Source organism: Lactuca sativa, chromosome 4, assembly GCF_002870075.4.
Source record: "Lactuca sativa cultivar Salinas chromosome 4, Lsat_Salinas_v11, whole genome shotgun sequence".
Classification (NCBI taxonomy): domain Eukaryota; kingdom Viridiplantae; phylum Streptophyta; class Magnoliopsida; order Asterales; family Asteraceae; genus Lactuca; species Lactuca sativa.
Window position 1 is genome coordinate 51628878 of NC_056626.2, and position 23102 is coordinate 51651979.

Genomic DNA, 23102 nt, shown 5'->3' on the forward strand with positions numbered 1-23102 from the left:
AGGAGGAACGGGACTTGTTGATTTGATATCAACCTTCTTTTTTGTTCTTCTTTTTTGCTTCGGTGTCGTGTGCAACTAAAAACAATATTCAAATGTTTAAATCTATATCTTTCAGATAATTCACATAAACATAAAATCATGAGTTTATAAATAAAACGAATACCTCAGTGTAAGGAGAGCACAAATATTGTGATGGTTTTCGAGTCCTCGATTTATCGGGTGTAACTTCTTTGCCATCATACTCATCAAAATAATCTACAATTCTCGTTATTATTATTTCGTCTTCATCCGACACATCATCATCAAATTTGTTCCCCGCATTGTCATTCCTCTCTTCCGACTCCTACATTAAAAATAAAACTTTATACTTAATAACGAAATACACATAATTTAATAAGCAATAATATCTAATTAAATAAATGATTTAATCTACTAAAAACAAAATATAAATTAATGTAACTATAACAACCTCTTTAACTTCACTATAATCATTTACATCAAATACATCATCATCAAATTTGTTCCCCGCATAGTCATTCCTCTCCTCCAACACCTACATTAAAAATATAACTTTTTACTTAATAACGAAAGACACATTATTAAAAAGTAATTATTAAAATCGTAAAGGTAATATCTATAACAACCTTGTCGTCTTGAATATCACCAAAAACATTTTCAGTTGTATTGTTTTTATTCATCACTTCATCTTGCACAACCTATATTTTCAAATATAAAATATGAACACAGGTATTCATATATGTTAATAAAACTTAAAAAATAATGTAGCGTGTAACTAACATGTTCATCATATTTTCTTTGTGACATTATCGGATCATCAAAAGTAATGTCGTTCCAAAATTGTTCAGTATTCACTTCTTCAACAAAAACCTCTGTAGGTTGTCGGTTCATAAACACATGTTGCTCCAGTGCATGTAGCCGTTTCAACACCTCGGCTAGGTTGTGTTTCCCACTGCCCCGACCTCTACCATGAGAGCGACCACTGGACGACATACTAGACGAAGATTCGTCTTGTCTCCTAATATGGTCCCGTACTGGGGATGGAACTGCTTTCCCTTCACCATATACATACTCTTGAAATGACATATAATAACAAGATGTCATCTCATCATCACCCGGTAACATGTTTTGTCTTGGTGGTTGCCCCTTCTACAAAATTAAACATATTAAAAATGCATATAAAAGTATAATAATCAAGTTTATTAATAATAAACGAAAAATTTATAAACCTGTATCTTTGACCAAATCTTGTTCACGTCAACCCATTTCAATTTTTTTGTTCCACTCCATCGTTTCATCCGAGGCAAGTCTTTATTTTTTCTCAATACAAATCCACATGCACGAACAGTCGGAATCATCTCATATATCCATATCTACAATTTTTTACAATTACAGTAATAAAAGTTAAAGTTAAAATAAAAAACATAACAATAAAACAATTTAAATATAAGAAAATTTTTATACCCTTATTGGAGCCGTAAATCCTGAGACGGAGTACTTTAAAGTTTGACGACGCTCAGAAAGTGATAAATAATTATGTATTTTGTTCCATGTATCCTCAAAGTCAACATAAGTAAAATCCCAGAGATAGCTACCCCAAGCGAAGCTAACAAAACAAAAAAACAAAATTGGTTATTATATAAATTATAACTTTAATAAAATAAAACTTTTAACGTAAACAAAATATACATGTTCTAGAGATCCAAATTCTCAGCAAAAAAAAACCAATCTTGTGGCACCCGATCATTAACTTCTTTACCCAAAAAACCTTCACACAAAATATATATCAAACATACTCTAACTGCATCAACGTCGTCAAGTGCTAGGAATGTTCGATTTAAAATTAAACATTTCAGGTCGCCGATTTTCACCGAACTATTAGTATGGTCCGAAAATAGCCGTTCACGCAATAAACATCTTTTTTTACTGCTTAATAATTTTTCCGACCCTTTTCTCCCAATGTTTTTTGGATACTCCCCAAAATTGAAGCCGGTAATCAAACAAAACTCTTCCGGCCCATAAACCATTTTCGTATTGCCTACTCGAAAATATAATCGTTTTATTCCATCTGGAGATAAAATAGGGTCCGGCCGGATCTGATGAACGAACATTTTATGAAACAATAATGCGTCCCATTGTAAACGAGGGACATCAATAAAATAACCAAATACGGTATCTCTGAAAATGGCACGTCTGGCATCATCTAAAACTTCAAATACTTCACATATGTTACTGCCCGAGCCTTTTAAGTTCGCAAAGGCTTTCATATTGATAAAACTAAAATCATGCTGCAAAAAAAACACAAAAACAAATTAGAGAACTAAAAAATATTTTGTTTTTAAAATATATGATTACGAACTGCAATAAGTACATAAACAATTAGTAATGCAAATATAATTTCTTAATTAATAATTTATATATTTCCGATAAAAAACAATAACATACACATATATAAACAATTTTCCAAGTTATACAACAAATATATTTACGATAAAAAAACAATATCATACATAATTATATAAACATTTTATTAAACAAATTTTCAACTTAAACGACAAATATATCAACGACAAATTTTCAACTTAAACAAATTTTCAACTTAAACGACAAATATATAAACAATTTTTATCTTTCTAATTAAAACTAACATTTTATAACCATATAAACAAACAATTTTTCAAATAAAACGACAACCAAATTAACAATTTTGCAAGTTATACGACAACTTTATACAAATTTTCAACTTATACGACAAACACAAACAATTTCTAACAATATATATACGACAAATTTTCAACTTATACAAATGTTATACTTATACGACAAATATATATACAAACGAGTATTTTGCACATACTATAATTTAACTATTTTTCACTTTATATAAACAATTATACGATAAGAATATACAAGTTTTCAGGTTATACAACAACTAAACAAACAACAAAAATAACAAATTGTAAACATTATCTACGCAGTCTCTACTTGTACATTCAAACAAACACTAACAAAATAACATTTAAACTTCAAGTATACTAAAGAAATATTAAAACTATCAAACACAACAAAATTACCCTTTTTAACACTAAATAATACAATAAATGATCAAATAAAATAGAAAAGTTTAAACATTAAAAGAGTTAAAATCTAACCATATTTGCGGGATTGTTGACATAATCCTCCATTTTCTTCAAAAACTAGCCAAAATTCCGAGATAAGCCCAAAGATAGAGAGAGTTTTTGTGTAGAGAAGGGTGAAAAATGGAGAAAAAAAAAACGTTTATATAGTGAAAGAGAAGGGGATTTCGCAGATAGACATCAATTTCGCAGATGGGACATCTCATCTGCGAATGTACAAGCACCTAAAGCACAGCTGTGCTTTAGGTGCTTGTACATTCACAGATGAGATGCTGATTTCGCAGATGGGGCATCTCCATCTGCGAAATGGCTGGCTAATTTTGTAATTTCGATTTTTTTTGGCTATTTTTGTAATGCAATTAGTGTAAATGGCTATTTTTGTCATTTTCTCTTAAATAAAAGTTAAATAAATGATATTGAATGCACATCATACATACTTATAAAGCTAGCATTTTTTCTTGAATCTCATGCATTTGAAACCCCCATTTTTTTTTTCCTTTCACCACATTCATTTGAAACTTTCATGACTTTTCAATTTCTTTATAATAATAATTATAATTTGGTAAATAGGTTAAATAAATATCAAATCTAAAGTGTAATCATATATAAACTAAATTTCAATATTAAAATAATATCTTTACTCCTACTTATAAAATTATGTTTTTTAACATTTAACATATTATACTTAATTTATTAGTTTTAATATATTGTTGGATGTAACCATTATCATTTTAAAGGTATAATTTTTGAACAATTTTTATAAAATACTTAAATTATTAATTAAAATATAACATTATAAGCTCAACTTAAATATAAATTTTATTTAACTTAAACAACCCAAAGATTATTTTATAAATAGTTAAAAGTGATAAATGGTAGTGTCTTTCTAATAATGATTGTAAGTTGGTTAATAAGGTTAAATAAATATCAAACCTAAAGTGTAATCATAAATAGACTGAATTTCAATTTTAAAATAATATATTTACTTCTATTTATAAAGTTATGCTTTTAAATTTTAACGTATTATACTTAATTTATTAGATTTAAAATGTTGTTGCATGTAAACTATTATCAGTTTAAAACTATAACTTTTGAACAATTTGGACAAAATAATTAAATTGTTAATTTAAATATAACATTACAGTGTCAACTTAAATATAAATTTCAGTTCCACTAAAAAAACCAAATAATATTTTATAAATAGTTAAAAGTGATAAATTATAGTGATAAATGCAAAAACTAAATTTTAATATCAGTTTAACTAAAATATTTCCTAAATATATTTTTATAATCGTTAAAATTTTTCTAATAAGTAGCTTAAAATAACTTATAATAACAATAGTTAAAAATAACTCTATATAAATGATTATATTGTTATCTTTAAAATCAAAAAATAATGTTTCATGTTTTAAATAATTATAATGATAGAAATTAAAACATTAAACAAATAAATTTTAAAAAATTAGTTAACAATAACAACAACTATAAATAATTTTAAACCATATATAATATTTAATTTTATTGATGTGTAACTCGCGAGTAGAAGTTCATTCAAACGATTGAGGTTATGACGTTATAATGGATGTATATATATTATCATATAATTCAAAATAATCAATATATTATATCAAATTAATATACGAATTATTATATCAAATTTAACAACGTTAGTGTTATATTTAAATAAATATAAATTTATAAAGACTTCAACTATATAGATTTTTCTGCGCATTACAATGTCAACTCAAATATAAATTTCAGTTCCATTTAAAAAAGTAAAGAATATTTTGTAAATAGTTAAAAGTGTTAAATTATAGTGATAAAAGCAAAAACTAAATTGTAATCTCAATTTAACTAAAATATTTCTTAAATATATTTTTATAATCGTTAAAAGTTTCCAAATAAGTAGCTTAGAATAACTTATAATAAAATAGTTAAAAACAACTTTATATAAATGCTTATATTGTTAGCTTTAAAATAAAAAAAAAATAATGTTTGATGTTTTAAATAATTATAATGATAGAACTTAAAACATTAAGCAAATAAATTTTAAAAAATTAATTAACAATAAAAACAACTATAAATAACATCAAATCATATATTATATTTAATTTTATTCATGTGTAACTCGCGAGTAGAAGTCATTCAAACGATTGAGATTTTGAAGTTATAATAAATGTATATATTATCATATAATTCAAAATAATCAATATATTATATCAATTTAGTATATACAAATTATTATATCAAATTTAACAATGTTATTGTTATATTAATATATATATATATATATATATATATATATATATATATATATATATATATATATATGTAAAGACATCAACTATATAGGTGTTTCTGCGCAACGCACGGGCATTCGCCTAGTATATTTATACGTAAGATGATCATGGGAGACATCATCCACTTTTATTGCAGGTAAACCACAGGAGGAGATGTGAGCCGCTTCAATATAATGGACATGTATCATAACCTTTGATAGGGATGGCAAAAAACCTCATACCCAATGGGGAATCCGAAACCCGCACCCGTTTTGACCGGGGAATCCCCAAGTTGATCGGGGATGGGGAATCCCCGAATAAAAAAGTGGGGATGGGGATGGGGATACCCCTAATCCCCGACCCTAGACCCGCCCCCGATATATATTACCATATAAAAAGTAATATAAAACATATATTTATACTATAATTTAGAATACGTAAAATTTGATCCAAGTAACCTAACTCATTAGTAATAACTTGGCTGAAATTATATACCTTTTCTTTCTTTTATCTAATTTAAACTAATGTATTTTTTTTTGTATTTTGTTTATCAATTTTACCTTAAATATCACTCTAATAATTTTTTTCTACTTGCTTTTTCATGTATGTATTTAAATTTTGTATAAATTTTGTTTATATTTTTATGCAATCTATGGATATTTTTATATTTTCTAAAATCTCTAAACTTATGCTGGTAATGTTGAATTTAAATTTTTTTACGTAAACGTTTCCATATTAAAAGAGAAAAAAATCTCCGATTCCCCGTTGGGGGTGGGGATGGGGGTTTATTTATATTCTCCGATGGGGATGGGGATGGGGATGGAGATTTGATTGAGGATTTGGAGATAAGGATGGGGATTGGGTCCCCTGTAATACCCGCCCCCTTGCCATCTCTAACCTTTGAGTCTTGAATCTTGATAATACTTATTTTAAACCTATTAAAATAGTATTAAAGTTGTATAAAATTTGAAAGCCTTGGAAAACATGTATTTGTTAGAAAATCTTTATTTATTTATTTTTTTTATAATATTGATAATTTCCCATTTTTTTGTATGACTTTATCATTTTAAAACTTCAGAGTCATGGAGATTTGCCTACCATTTACATGGTTTGGCCACACAACTTATTTTTGTATACCCATATTATATTGGGGGAACAACATACATGCAATTTTTTGATGGTTCACGAACAAGATGTTATAAGCCATGAGTGTCTTACCTCTTTGGGCAATGTCTTTACTCTTAGAAATGGCAGAGAACCTTGGGTGTCTCTACCTATTTGCTCCGAGTTTCACACTGTACATGACATGGGGTCGCATCGCTTAATAAAAAAATTAGGATTGGGTTTTGTTATCGGAAGGATATTCTTGACTACAAGGATGAATATTATAAACGTTATTTTGATTTTGATTTGTATTTAGTTAAAATTTGATATGGCTTCGTATTTGTTAAAATTTGTTTAGTGAATTGGTTTATTTTTGAGAAACATCATGATGATAATATATTATTTAGTTAATTTGTTGCTAATAGTCTCCGAATTCTATGAGTGCGGAACATCTTGAAACTATTAACACTGTATAAAAAGTCTTTTGACTAAGAATCAAACATAAATACATTTTCAATGAGATTGAGATATCACATATTTTGCTATATAAATATATGTTGAAGTTGTAAACGATATTGTTTTATGTTATTGCGATCAAAATTTTTTTTTTCTTTAAATATCATCATAAATGACAAAAAATTAATTTTCATACCCAAATAACAAAGGGTGTGGTCATTTATTAACAAGGATATGATATTTTGCGATTGCTTCATACGGTGTTGTGGCTAATAGCATGTCTGATGGATAAAAACTCACTCTTGCTTTACATAGGCCGTATTTATTTTCGTGTTTTCAATTTAATAATTAGAATCGTGTATTAAATCAATCACATATGATTTACATGAACAATATTTGTTTTCACATGTCGATTTAATAGTTGTTCGTTTGTATTTAATCGCATGTGATTATATTTATTTAATCACATATGATTCGTATGGAAAATATTTATTCTTGCGTCGATTCAATAATTGTTCTAATATATTTAATCAATGTGATTATATGTATTTAATCACATATGATTTATGTGGACTAGATTCATTGTTTCTTTTTCAATTCAATAGTTGTACTCTTGTACTTAATCACATTTGATTATATGTATCAAATCGCATATGATTTATATTGATGATATTCATGATTCAATATGTTTTCTTATATATATATAATCATATGTGATTGTATGTATTAATCACATATGATTAACGTGGAAAAATAAAAACTATTTAATCAAAAACACAAAAATGAATCTTGTGTACAGAAATCATATGTGACTAAATGTACAAGAACAACTATTGAACAAGAAAATGAATATTGTCCATATAAATCATATATAATTAGATACATATAATCTCATGTAATTAAGCACACAAGAACAACAACTGAATCGAGGACGTGAAAATAAATATTTTCCACATTAATTCTATGTGATTAAATATATATAATCACATGTGATTATATGCATTTAATCACATATAATATATGTGTACAATATTTATCTTTGGGTGGTGATGGTGGTGGTGGTGGTGGCGGGTGGTGGTTGGTGGTGGTGGGTAGTGATGGGTGGTGTTGGCGGGTGGTGGTTGGAGGTGGTGGTTGTGGTGGGTGGGTGGTGGTGGTTGGTGGTGGTGGCGGGTAGTGATGAGTGGTGGGTAGTGGTTGGTGGTGGTGGGTGGTAGTGGCGGGTGGTGATGATGGGTGGTAGGTAATGGTTGTTGGTGGTGGTTGCGGGCGGTGGTGATGGGTGATGGAGGTAGGTGGTGGTGACGGGTGGTGGTGGTTGGGTGGTGATGGTTGTGGGGGGTGGTGGTGGTGGCGGGTGGTGGTGATGGGTGGTAGGTAGTGATTGTGGGTGGTGGTGACAGGCGGTGGTGATGTGTAGTGGGTGGTAGTTGGTGGTGGTGGTGGTTAGTGATGGGTGGTGGTGGCGGGTGTGGTTAGTGGTGGTATGTAGTGATGGGTGGTGGCGACGGGTGGTGGTGATGTGTGGTAGGTAGTGGTTGTGGGTGGTGGTGGCTAGCGGTGGTGATGGGTGGTAGTTAGTAGGTTTTTTAATTGTTTGTAACTATTTTTTGATTTATATATATATATATATATATATATATATATATATATATATATATATATATATATATATATATATATATATATATATTCATCATAGTAAAAAAAGTATGTTTCCTTCTAGGCTGGGGGGATAAAGATAAAAAGAACCGACCGTTCAAGTATTCGAAATTTCATGGGTAAATGAGTGGAAGAGAGGCAGATGTATAGGGTATGTATCCACCTATATTGAATCGCCGATACAGAAATGATAAAATCGTTTTTGATTGGACCGAATATAAGCCTCCTATAGATATAGAAGATGAAAGAAGATAGACAATAAATCAAAGACAAAGAGGAGAAAACACTTTATATATATATATATATATATATATATATATATATATATATATATATATACAGAGAGAGAGAGAGAGAGAGAAAGAAAGAGATAGGTTCAAATATTATAACTAAGTATTGTGTGGATGTAGGAATGATGTAGGTCAACCATTTCAAAAACATAAATAAGGATAAAATTGTAATCTTACCAATTAATTAACTTTGGTAATTAAGTAAATATGTAATTAATCCCTTTAATTTATGCAATATGGTTTAAGGATTTAAAACCCTAAGTGACCACAAAAGCACGTATTCTTTCTGTGCCTCACCTTCTTCGTTTATCCGCATCGCCAGCCATCTCACAATGGATTTATCGAAGCTAATAATTGGTATTTTTCTAGACGATTGCATTTGAAATTAACAAGTTCTTTGTCGGCGGGTTTTTAGTATATATTTTGATATGCATTTGAAACCATCTCTAAACATCCTTATGTAAAGGGTATCAATTTTTATTTTCCCCATGTCATCGAAGATGCCACCGCTTATCCTGGTAAGAAGTTTCATATATATATATACATACATATATATATATATATATATATATATATATATATATATATATATATATATATATATATATATATATAATTAAACAAAATATGTGCAATTCATCGATTCATTTTCATGAATATCGACTTCCCCGTTTTTTCCCTTCAGCTAATTCAAAAGTGTATGGAATACAAATTTATTTGGCAATCAAATTCTTATTCTGGTCACAACGTGAGGATCAATGATTGATATTGTTGGTTGTTGATTTTGACTTTGACCGTTGACTTGTTGACATGGTTTGACTTTTGGTGAAGATTGTTGGATTCAGTGTGTAGACTAAGGTTAGACCTTGTATGTTTTGATAGGAGTGTTGTAGCATCTGTTGCGGAGCACTAAGCTGTGGTTAGCTGATTTCGTGAGTCCGGTGAGTCTTCCCATTGTATTGTGTAGGATGCTAGTTGTCTTTGTAACTCTTGCATGTATGTTAGGCGAGACCCTTTATGTATGTTAGGTGAGGCCCGTTGGGTGGGACCCGTTTTTATGTTGTGCAAGGCCCGTTGGGTGGGATCCGTTTGTATGTTGTGTGAGGCCCGTTGGGTGAGACCCGTTTTCATGTTGGACGAGGCCCGTTATGTATGTGGGTGATGCTCGTTATGTATGTAGGCAAGACCCATATGTTTATGTGGTATTTTAGGGAACTCGTTAAGTTTTTTGCTTATGGTTTGTGGTTTAAAATTTTTCAGGTACTTCTAGTTTCAAAGGGAAGGGCCCGACTTGATTGCACTACATCCCCTGATGTCTTTTTCCACACTTTTACTTTTGATATACTATGATGTTTGAAAATAAATTTTACTTTGTTTGGTTTTGGATCAATTGGTTGTATGACTCGATGCTTTAAAATGAAAATTTTTATTGATATTTTTTGGACGTTACACAAAAGAACACTGTTATTTATAGTAATATTATCGGGCTTGATATGGTTATGAGCACTAATATCCATCAGATAGATGAGAAAAGAGAAGAATAGATAGATAGGAAAAAAAGAACAACAATGTATGTTATGTATCATAACCATTCATTCTAGTTAAACAAGTTACCCAAGTATTATATGTTGAGGACCCAAAGGACTCCGGAAAGCACATCGTCATGCATAGCAAACGATATATACTTGGTGTTAACGATATCGTGGACGAGGAAGAGTACGATCAGTTTGACGAGCTACCACCATTTTCTATTGGCATGCGATCTTCAAATGATGGTGTTGATGACACCACTTACTTACGGTTAAATCAAGACGAAGAATTATGGATATCATAACCCACTGATAAGGCTGGATAGTTTGGCCAGACCTATCAAAGGCGAAAGTAGGGTTGCTTAAAGGCTAAGCAATAAAATATGAAAGTTATTTTGAATGTTTTATTTGAATAAATATTATTATCTAGTTGTTTAGTTATCTGTGCATAATAGGATACTTATTCCTAATTTATAGGATATTGTTTAAAGTTGTTTAGCATGTCATTATAAACATGGTGCGCCATTGATTCTTATTTTTATGCAATTAATAAAGCTAGTCAAAAACAATTTTGTTGATTACATGTTCTCGAATTAAGGACTATCAATTTTAATCATAGAGACCGAATTTCGTATCTATCACCCACGTAATAAAGTTAGTCAAAGACTATTTTGGAGACTTCTTATTCTCAAATTAAGACCTATCGATTCTAATCCTAGGGACCAAATCTCGTACCTCTCATCCACATTCTTTGGAAAGTAAAACAAGTTAATTCAATATGAAACATGAAAGTGACTGTAAATTTGCTCATCATTTTTATTTTAGCCTTCTTTCATATTTAAAAATATAGATACATAAAAAAAATAACAAAAGTATTGAATGAAATGTGGATCAAATAAACAATACAAATTAGAAAAAAAAAAATCCTCCATAGTATTTGGTTGGACGAAAAAGTAAATAAATATACGGCTTTACATTTGTATCGGTGCATATTTATGCCAAAATTATTTAAAAGATAAATTGGTTTGGCTAACTTATTTTGAGGTAAAATTTTGGAAATCCCGCCATGAAAATTCAATATCCCGCCACCGATTTTGGGTCCAAATCGATCACCAGTACGTACTCCTTACGACCTTCTTCTTCTCCACTACAATAATCGACGAATTTGACCACTCCTTCCTCGCCTCAAACCCTTCTCTCGTGCGTCAACCGGCGACTCCACTTCATCGTGTCGACCATCACATCGGTGTGTCAAACCCTTCTCCTCTCCTATATTAACCCTATCTCATTCCTCGTCTCACTAGCTAGGTCGCCAAATCATTGTCCATGTAGCAGTATTCGATCTTCTAGACGACTCAACATCTCTATTGGTGTTGTACTTTGTATGTTTATTAATTGGTATATGTTTTTCTTATTTCCTTTGATTATTATAGCTTTGACTGTGTTGATTATCGATGACAACAATCCACGCTTCGTTGAGCAACAACTATGGATTTGGGTATCGATATATCCCTCTTTACATCAATCTGTATAACTTTTTAAGAAAAAAATATGTTTTTGTGTGTGTTTGTGTTGCAGGTCAAAGATCTGGTCTTCAAATTAAATTTGTTGATACCTGCTCTTAAAGGGACTTTTTAGCTCTCCGTGTAAAGATAAGTGATCTTTCGTGATGGTTTTGTGACATTTTAAAGTTATATAACCAGGTTCCTGTTATATTTAATGCAGATGGTATTAAGAACTTTGTTATCATTAGTAGACAAAAATGCCCCTCCACATTTCAATCCTTTTTTCACCCATAATAAAGATTAATTAGCATGTATAATCAATATAAATGGCATATCCAGGATAAAAGATGGAAATCAATGATTGTTAGATCTGAAATTGCTGGAACTGGTTCACCTGGAGCTTCATATTCATATCAATTATCAGGTTATAGTCATCCTAAATTCTTAATTTCTATGAGGAGTTTTATTTCTTTATAATTTTAATATTTTATATCTACCCAATTGTTTTATGTTTTAAGTGCAAAATTGAATTTGGGCTAAAAAATCGATCAGAGGAATATGCTTTTACAGTATTACTGAAATTTTGGACATATATACCCTTTGGACTCTAGGGAGAAACTTCAAATTCTTTAGCAAGATGTATTCTGTATGTAATATTTATATGAATGATGTCTAAAGGTGCATATAAGGTTAGCTGTTAATCATTAAAGCATCTTACTTTTAGTTTAATGATTGTTTGTTAAATATCATATGTTTTGACAAAAAATTGATTCTTTGTTGTGTTTTTTTTTTCCAGTAAGAATGGAGGATGGCTGCTACACTTGATTATGTTATGTGACAGTTCTACTTGGATGCAATAACAATTTATTTTTTGAAAAAGTTTATGTAGTAAGATATGATCAAATCAAGTTGTTTTTTGTGACACACAAACACGTTTATATTAATGATTATAATGGTTGGTTATTTAGCATGTATGCATTAACATAATTTGCTAATCAAAATATACCTTTTTGTATTGAATATGTGTTCTGGATGTGTAAGTCTCACCTTTGTTGGTGGTTAATTGTAACATAATGTAATTTTGGATGTAAATCCTATTAGTTATTTAATGAATATAACCGGGTTCTATAAGCGATTTTGTACAAATGGAAAAATAAGAAAAGAACACTACATTATCAAAAAGTAAATCTCCTATACTTATTCGCTCCAAAAATAAACCAAATAACCACGGAAGTATCTCTCCTATTAACAGTTGGCAAGTATCTCCTGTTAACAGATGGCATTCTCTTTTCTAAAAAAAACAGATGGCATTCTAGAAGAATTCACAATATAAAATTAAAAACCGTAAAAGACACACTAAACAAGAATCTGATGCCATAGAAGAGGAAGGATCCTTAAGTGAAACCTAATTGCTATGCTCATAGAGTCTAGAGAAAACAAACGTTTCAAAAAAAAAGTTAAATTAAACTTTCATTAATTATGTATATACTATTGCCAAACAAAAAAAAATATTACTTGTAATTAGTATTCGCAAATTAGCTCTTGAACTTCCAAAATATCTAACAAGCTAACCGTACGTGCAAAACCCATTACCAATTTCAACCCCATCCATCAATTTATTTTGAACAAAAGCTATCACCAAATAAGTTATTTGAAATAAATAATAATAATAATAATAATAATAATAATAATAATAATTGGATTCGGCAGAAGTTATTACTATACTCTTTATCCGTTTTGGATATAGCAAGATTAGAAATGTATATAACTTATATACTGATAGTGATAGCATTAATTAATTGAGTATTAATAGAAATTCTATTATAATATTTAATCATTTATTTAATGAGACACCATTTAGTTGTGATGATTAGTTGTCTGGAAAAAGAAAACAGACAACACAATTCTAGATAATAATCTGCACAAACTAACAACCCATTTGTTTGGAGAATAACTAAACCTGCTTGGAAAGATGTATTGTACATGTTAATACAACCACAAGATCAGTAATAACACAGATACTCAGCTCAAATTAAACCCTAAAACACCAATATTGTTGGTGGTGGTGGTGGTGGTGGATGATGCGACTGATGACATTAAGAAAGTGGTGGACGTTACAAGGTATGGTGATGGTGCCTTTCTGTTCGAATCCATACTCTTCTTCGGCCTCCTTCAACAGCTGCATGAAGAGCGGGTGGTTAAAACAGATAATTGGAACGACAAATCTTTGTTGCTCGCCGCTTGCTTCACCGACTTTCACAGCTAAGCACCCTTTCGGCACCGGTACCTGATGATGCTGCTGCACCCTCCCACCACGATGTTGAGGAAGACGAACGAGATGCTTGCGGATTGCAGTGCTACCCATTAGAATTTCTGATTAGCAGTGGCCTAATGGGAGAGTTGAAGTTGTAGGGGGTACGTAGGAGAGGGTTCGATATGATCGAGGTTAATGGCAAGAGGAAATTGGTAACACGTGGGTCATGGGTTCAAGATACGTGTAAGATGCATGGTCGGGATTTAACCGTATTCAACTCCAACAACATATATACACACTTTCCAAGTTGGCAATTATATATTACATTTTCATATGCATGTGATTATGTGTTTGATTTCTTTTATGCCAAGCGGTTCCTAGTATTTAAAGTATCTTTTGCTTTACTTGTTGTATGATTATAAAGAAAGAGGTTTTATATTAGTATTTATTTATTTATTTTTTAATTTCATCTTTCGATTTTTTATCTTTTTTGTTCATTTCTTCTATTTTGTTTTTTTTTTTAATTTATTATTATTATTATATTTTAATATTAATATTAATATTATTATTATTATTATAAATTTCGAACAAAATTTTATAATTCGGACGACGTTATAAAATTCGAATGGCTATATAAAATCAGTTTTTAATTATTTTTTATTATATATTTTAATCCTATTATTATTATTATTATTATTATTATATATTTCGAACAACATTTTATAAATCGGACGACATTATAAATTCGAACTATATAAAACCGGTTTTTAATTCTTTTTTATTTTATATTTTATAAATCGGTTTTTAAAATCGGATGATATTATAAATTCGGATGAAATTTTAAAATTCGTACGACATTATAAATCTGGACGACATAATAAAATTCGAACGACTATATAAAACGGAACAAACACAAAGTTTGTATTTATTTATCACGGATATATTAATTGGTTTGTTATTACATTTGCGTGGTGCGTTATGCGGATTGAAAACAAACTTTTCTTTTGTTCCATTTTATATAGTTGTTCAAATTTTATAATGTCGTCTGAATTTATAATGTTGTCCGAATTTTAAAATGTTCGAATTTTATATGGTTATCGAAATTTATAATAATAATAATAATAAAAGAAAAAACAACAAAAAAACAAAAAGAAAACAAAAGAAAAAAATGATGTCAAATTAAATGTAAAAGGTTGATTAGATTGATGGTAGGAAGGATAAAACTAGTTAAGAAAGTATTTATAGCACAACCCGTTAATTTTATTGTTTACGAATATGTATTGTTAGGGTGGAGGGTAAATCATTCTTATCGTAATTCCATTACGAATAGGTATTGTTAGGGTGGAGGGTAAATCATTCTTATCGTAATTCCATAGTAGCTATACAAACACTACCTACCCTTTGATGTCATTTTTACCATAAAAATCATGGCTTCTTTGCCGATATCAAGACAAACATTATTAAAATTTTATAAAACAATTCAATTTTAATAAAAACATAAATTTCATTACTTAAAAAAACATAACATCACATTAAAAAAACTCATGAACACTTAGAAAATAAAAATAAATAAAACACACAACAAGCGATTAAAATAACTAATCAACATAATATTTTTTAACGTCAGCTTTCACTGCTAAAGCAATTTCAAGCACATCCATGGGCATATGACTTGTATCTAGCGTTAGTATTTTTATGTCACTATCTCTTTGTTTCCTATGCTCTCTTTCGGAAGCAACTTGTAAAAATTTGTTCATTCTTTCATTTAGACCATTCACCTCGCCCCCATTACTTTTAACTCATCTGAATCTACCATTTTGTCTTTTTCTTTGGGTTTTGCTTTCTCCATTTCAATTGGTCGGGAATGTGGTGTAACTTTGTAACGACCCAAAATATTCCATGTAAAATTTTTTGTTTTAAGTCTAACAACGTCATCATTCATTCATTGCAAAACCCATCAAAGTGTGAAAATGTATAAAATAGTTATCAGAGTACAAATCATATCATATGATATAGAACACTGGTGGATGCAATTCAATTACGTCGAGCTCTTCCCTTTTGGAACCAGAAGTACCTAAAACATAAACATAAAGTTGTAAGCACAAAGTTTAGTGAGTTCGACAAAGTACCAAATATCATACATATAATATCCATGGGCTACCCACAGGGTCTTACAACCCAAGTGTCATGCACTACCCTCATGGTTTTTCATGCAATTACCATGGGTTGTACCTCATGGTCTTTCATATAAATGTCATAGGCTACCTTCATGGTCTTTCATGTAATTTCCATGGGTTGCCCCTATACCTTCCATACACATGTCACGGGCTAATCCCAAGGTCTTCAATGCATGTATCACAAAGACAACTAGCATACTACACAATTCAGTGGGCCGGCATTGAAGCCTTCGACCCATAAGTACAATGAGAAAGCTCACCTCAATCAGAAGATAAACAAATCTCACACTTGATATGATGTTATAAAAGCTCCTTACACACTGAACATATCCAAAACAACCCTAATTAACAATTTGGGTAATAATCCATAATCAAGGGTCCATTACATACTTTCTCTCTCTATGGTAAAAACCATTTTACCCTTACAAGGCCAGTCCCTTCAATACATGGCCTAAAGCCCTAAAAATGACCAATTCCTCTTTTGGGGCTACGTCATGTGTACTCCTACTCTACGCCTTGCATAAAGTGTTTCCACAGAAAATGGGGCCAAAACTAGGCCACGCGTTGCATAGCTAGGTTTATGCCCTACCTAACTTCGCAGTTTGCTAACCCCCATATTAAGCCCTCAATGTCATAAGACTAAATGCTCAACACTCATATTTGAACCTAATGGACATCTAAAAGGATAACGTTTCCGAATTGATGCCTTTGCATGGCTTAATATAGCCCAAAACAAACCCCTTAGGTCCATACCACCCTTTATTGACCTCAAACACTTGCATGGCTTAATGATAGCAACACATCTTTCATTTTTATGACACATGATCCTTAGAAACAACATAAAATGAAAACCTTAAGCTTTGGAGTAGCTTTTACTCATAATAACAAAAACTATGGGATCAAAATCTTGCAAACCAATAATCTAACCTAGATCTAAGCCATAGAACCATAAAGGTGAGAGCTTTATACCTCCAAAAGTTTGTAAAAGAGATGAAAGCTATGGATCTTCAAGCTTGAACCACACCAATCCACAATGATAGAAATATCCTTCTTCAATATACACTAAGAACACACAAGAGTGCTCAAACAAGCTCACAGGCGATTAGGGTTTCAAAATGACAGCTTGAGGGAGTAGACGCTTATGATAAGAGAAGCCTCAAGGGAATTAAGGTCTTTAAATAGGGTCTCAAGCCTAAAAATATTAGGGTTTGGGTTTTAAGTAATTACGCCCTGTGTAGGGATTATACGTCGTACGTAGAGCACAAAGTCCCCACGTCCATTAAATGACTTACACCCTGCATAATATATTACTTATGCCCTACGTAAGGACCTTTTTTGCAAGAAAATTTATATTTAACCTATGAATGAAAAGTACCTGATAAACAGGTGTTACAACTATCCCCCACTTGAATCAGACTTCATCCTCGAAGTCCGCCTTTGTAAATAACTCTGTGTAATGCTCCCCTATCTCCTCCTCAGACTCCCACGTCCACACTGAGCCTTTCCGATGTTGCCATTGCACCTTCACCAAACCTACCACCTTGTTTTTCAGAGTCTTCGTCTTCCTATCAAGGATCGTAACCGGTCTCTCTACATAGTTCAGGCGCTCGTCCACCTGAATATCCTCCACAGGTACCACTGTGGAGTCATCAACTAAAAACTTTCGCAGCTAAGAGACGTGAAAAGTGATGCGAATCTGGCTGGGCTCCTCGGGTAGATCTAAACGATATGCAACCCTGCCCACCTAAGCAATAACCCCGAAATGAACAATATATTTGGGGCTCAACTTTCCATGCGTCCTGAACTGGATGACACATTTCCAAGGTGACACCTTCAAGAGTACCATATCCCCGACCTGAAATTCCAAATCTGATCAGAATCAATCAGCATAACTTTTATGTCGGCTATGTGTGGTCTAAAGTTTGCCACATACCATTTGTATCAACTCTGTAGTCTTGAATACCACCTCCATACTCCCCATGACTCACTGACCGACCTCACCCTAACAAATTGGGGTTCGACACTTCTTCCCGTAGGTCATCTCAAAGGGAGGTCAATCAATACTGGCGTGGTAGTTGTTGTTATATGAGAACAAAACTAATGGGAGATAAGTATCCTAGCTCCAACCAAAATCCAGCACGCATTCCCAAAGCATATCCTTTAGAGTCTGGATAGTCAACTCGCTCTCTCCATCAGTCTACAGATGAAAAGTCGTGATGAAGTGCAGTCGAGTACCCAATTCCTCGTGGAATATCTTCCAGAATCTGGAGGTAAATCATACATCCCGATCCGAGACCACTGATACTGGAATCCCATGTTGTGCCACAACCTTACGGATATGAACATCTATCAATTTCTCCATAGAAATGCTCTCCTGAATGGTGATAAAATGTGCACTCTTAGTCAATCGATCAACGATGACCCAAATCAAATCCACCCCACCTGTTGTCGTGGTAACTTCAAGATGAAATCCATCGTCATCTATTCCCATTTCAAAACGGGAACACCCAACGGCTCTAACGTTTCGTGCGGTCATTGATGCCTGACCATCACTTTTCTGCAATTTAAGCACCTCTCCACATACCAATCCATATCATGCTTCATGTAGGGCCACCAATAATCGAGTCGGAGGTCTTTGTACATTTTTGTCGCACCTAGATGAATAGAGAACTTCGACTTGTGCGCCCGTCCATCATAATCTGACAAGTACCTCCCAAATACGAAACCTAAAGTCTCCTATGTTGGGTCAACAATCCCTGTATATCATAATCAAAAGAGGACACCTGACCCACTATGTGCTCACTCTTTCAGTGCTCCTCTTTCATAGCCTCAATCTGAGCCCCATAAATCTGCTCCAAGATCAGAGTAATCATTGTCATCCTCAAACACAAATCTTTTATAGGAGTACTAGCCATCTTGCGGCTAAGAGCATCGGTCATCATGTTGGCCTTTCCAGTTTGATAAAGGATCTCTGTCACACCCCCCGACAGAGGCAGTGAAACACATCGGTCTGCGCGACTTAGTTCATGGATACCGAGGGCGTCTTTAGAGTATATTGAATCAATATAGCTATCCTTCTTTTGACACAGCAACGCACTTTCAATGAGTATTGGAAGGAGGTGCTAAATAATTTCTTTCTTCCATTACTTGTTGTTTATCGATGTAAAATAATGTCCCATTCAATAGAAAATTATTGAATTGAAAATAATCTATTTCTCACCATTATGAGTTTAGGGCAAGCAAATTGAATATACATCACGAGTTACAACAGTAACAACATAGTAATTATATTTCACTTTAAGATTTGAATACATGGTTGATACAAATAATAATAACAAGTTCATAAATTTACCTTAAAAGATAAGTTGATATAACAAAAGCTAGAAAAAAACTAGGTTGCTCGAAATCCATGAACATTTCTTCTGCTAAAGGCTAACTCAATGATCTCCTAAGAATACATGTAATTTGAGAGTCAAAACAAAGGATGGTGAGAGTTACAAGTTTTCTGCTAACCGCAGTAATGATACTCCTTTTTTTAAGTCTGAAAAGTATCACTTTTGTAGTTAAAACCATGTTTGAAAAATGCTTGATAAAAAAATAAAATATAAGTAAATCTATACTTAGTGTGTTCGATAAAGACATAAATCATAATTAAATCCATACTTCAAATGTTTCATAAACAAAGAATCATAAGTAAATTCATACTTAAAATGTTTGATAAACAAAGAAATTGAATCCGTAGTTTCTAGGTAAAGAGATCCAGTTAATGCTTATAGTGAGTCTTATAACCGAACTATGTGACTAAAGTATCCTCTACAATGCTTCATTGGACATAGTAGAAATGAATAAGACATTTATCACCCGCTTCGATAGATCGGTCGAAGTTGTAGCTATGAACCACATGTGGGGGTGTCAACCTATATAAATCTATATATACATATCTTAGCTCCGAATATTAACGGTTATAGTGGTGTAGGTATCCTAAGTATTTTTGCACTTATGTAATGAATAATGTCTCATTCATAAGGCTGTTAAATAAGGTTTATCATAAAAACCCGAGTATGATTGATAAATAAATTCATAAAAGTGTATAATACTCACTCAAAAAAGTTGAAAATCTCATGGTAGTACACACAAGTACATAAATAATTTCAATATATGAGTTTGATAACTCGTATGTGTGTGTGTAAGTATATATATATATATATATATATATATATATATATATATATATATATATATATATATATATATATATATATATATATATATATATAAGTTTTATAACATACATTTTCATAAAATCATGACATTTTTGTAGTAGGATAATATGTTATCTTGAATAGTTGTAGTATTTAAAAAACAACTATAACATATATACATAAAACATATTTATTACTAGTTTGTCTGTAAATAAAGTATTATTTAACAAAATAACATTTATAAACTAGTTTTTAAATTGGTAAATGTTTGTCATGAACAATTAATATATAGCACATGTATTCTACCCAAAGCGTAAAAGTATTAAAAAGGGGTTGTAAACATTCACCTTAAATGCGTAAACTTGAGAACTAAGTGTGACATTAGAGACTGCAATGTGATGCTCTTTGCGTTCAAAATAAACTATCGGGACTTTTTTGTTACCTAATTAACCAAAAGGGTTGTTTTGGTATTATTTAACAAGTATGGGGTGGTTTTGTAAATTAATTAACTATAGTTCTTGATTTTGCCAAAATTATTCAACAAGGGACTGATTGCATAACTTATTTTCAAAGCAGGGGGCTGAAGTGTATATTTTAAATCCAAGTTGGAGGCTTAGGACCAAATTTGTTAATATTTATCCATGGAGGAGCTGAACAACTTAACTTACATCTAAGTTTTGGGGAGGACTGACTTGTAAAAACATCATAACTTCAATGTTATATTAAAATATTATAATAAGAAGTCTGAGCAGGGGCTGTTTAGTAACTTCAAACTTTCACCTGGTTCTCGTTTTCGTAGGTAAGGAAGAACACAAACACATAAAAAAACCTTTTGTTTTCTTTGGATGGGTTACGAACGAAAATGAGAAATGATCAAATAAAATGGTGATGGTGGTCGGACTTACAATGGTAGTAGTTCGGTGGTAATGGTGTCGCAAGCTTGGTGGTGGCCGAAGGGGTGGTCTCTGATGGGTTAGGTGCAAAAGGATATGTTGGATTAGGTGTCTAAGCTCACACATTACAAAAAATCATGACAATTTTGTAAAAGGATATGTTGGATTAGGTGTCTAAGCTCATAACTATAATTGGTATATACGTGAATTGATAGTAGCACAATCCTTTTGGGTTACCCTCAAACTTAATAATTAAATATGATAACTTTTAGAGAGAGAGGGACTGATTTATTAGTTTATTATATGGTTGATAAATTAATTAGAATTCAAAATAAATAATCTGTTAATATATTATGAAAATAAAATATTAATCTAAAATAGTATTATTTAACTAATAATTAATCAAAAATTAATTAAATTTAACTTTAAGATTAATTTGATTAATTAAAAGTACATGGTCTGTTTGGTTATTTATTGAAAGTTTAGGAAATGAGCCTATGGACCTCATTAGATGAGGTGGACAAAAATCACTTGGGCAAGCCCAAGGAGTTTTCATCCAAGCCCTTGAATGAGGAGGGAATGGGTTGCTTAGTTCCCAAGCAAAGGGATTAGGGTTTCATCCTTAAACCCTTGATTTGACACTAAGCTAACTCAGCAATATAAAGGACCATACCCTTCATATTTTCGGCACTCCTTTCCCTAAGAAGATTTGAGCGAAAATCCTACTATTCTCCTCTCTCTCTCTCTCTCTCTCTCTCTCCCTCCCTCCCTCTCTCTCTCTCTCTCTCTCTCTCTCTCTCTCTTCAAAGTCCTTAGTTGCTAAGGTTCGGGTGTGAACCATCAGAGGCACGACACTTGTGGTGCTTACTGTCAAACGTTTTAAAGAAGGAATTCAAGATTGTTTGATATAACAATCTTCAAGGTAAGTCTTCATTCTTATAAATTAGTTTTTCATAGGAAAATTATTGTAGATAGATAGTTCATAGTATGTTGCATATATGTGAAAGACATAGATCCTTATTAAGTTGCATGTGTCCTAATCATTTAATTGTTTAAATGTTATTCCGTTTAGTGCATGGTTTTGTAACCTCCATAACCCATCAAATATGTGGTCTTGACTAGTTGTATTATTTAAAAAAACTATATATATATATATATATATATATATATATATATATATATATATATATATATATATTACTAGTTTATTTGTAAATGAAGTATTATTAACAAAATAACATTTATAAATTAGTTTTGAAATCGTTAAATGTTTGTCATGAACAATAAATATATAATACATGTATTCTCCCCCAGAGTGTAAACGTATTAAAAAGAGGTCGTAAACACTCACCTTAAACGCATAAAATTGAGAACTAAATGTGACGTGAGAGACCACAACGTGATGTTCTTTGCGTTCAAAATAAAGCACCGACACTATTTTTGTTACCTAATTAACCAAAAGGGTAGTTTTCGTATTATTTAACAAGTATGGGGTTGTTGTGTAAATTAATTAACTATAGGGACTGATTTTGCCAAAATCATTCAACAAGGGATTATTTTGTTCCTTATTTCCAAAGCAGGGGGATGAAGTGTATA

At 31.5% G+C, this 23102-nt stretch overlaps 1 protein-coding gene and 2 long non-coding RNA genes across 3 annotated transcripts; 1 reads left to right on the top strand and 2 right to left on the bottom strand.

Moving 5' to 3' along the window:
• Window positions 1-1174: 1174 nt before the first annotated feature.
• On the bottom strand, window positions 1175-1648 carry LOC128133820 (uncharacterized). Its single transcript, XR_008232119.1, has 2 exons — window positions 1483-1648; window positions 1175-1391 (listed from the first exon to the last, which is right to left on the bottom strand). It is a non-coding gene; the product is annotated as an uncharacterized LOC128133820 (long non-coding RNA).
• A 9877-nt stretch (window positions 1649-11525) lies between these two features.
• Window positions 11526-12943, top strand: LOC111905018 (uncharacterized). Its single transcript, XR_002854717.3, has 3 exons — window positions 11526-11873; window positions 12054-12404; window positions 12777-12943. It is a non-coding gene; the product is annotated as an uncharacterized LOC111905018 (long non-coding RNA).
• Window positions 12944-14012: 1069 nt separating this feature from the next.
• On the bottom strand, window positions 14013-14345 carry LOC111903913 (auxin-responsive protein SAUR32). The gene has a single exon (XM_023899710.1). The coding sequence runs from the start codon at window positions 14343-14345 to the stop codon at window positions 14013-14015; it is 333 nt and encodes a 110-aa protein (XP_023755478.1).
• Between the last annotated feature and the right edge of the window lie 8757 nt (window positions 14346-23102).

Excerpts from the sequence above, each read along its gene's own strand:
- LOC111903913 (XM_023899710.1), bottom strand. The coding sequence starts at position 14,345 with ATGGGTAGCACTGCAATCCGCAAGCATCTCGTTCGTCTTCCTCAACAT.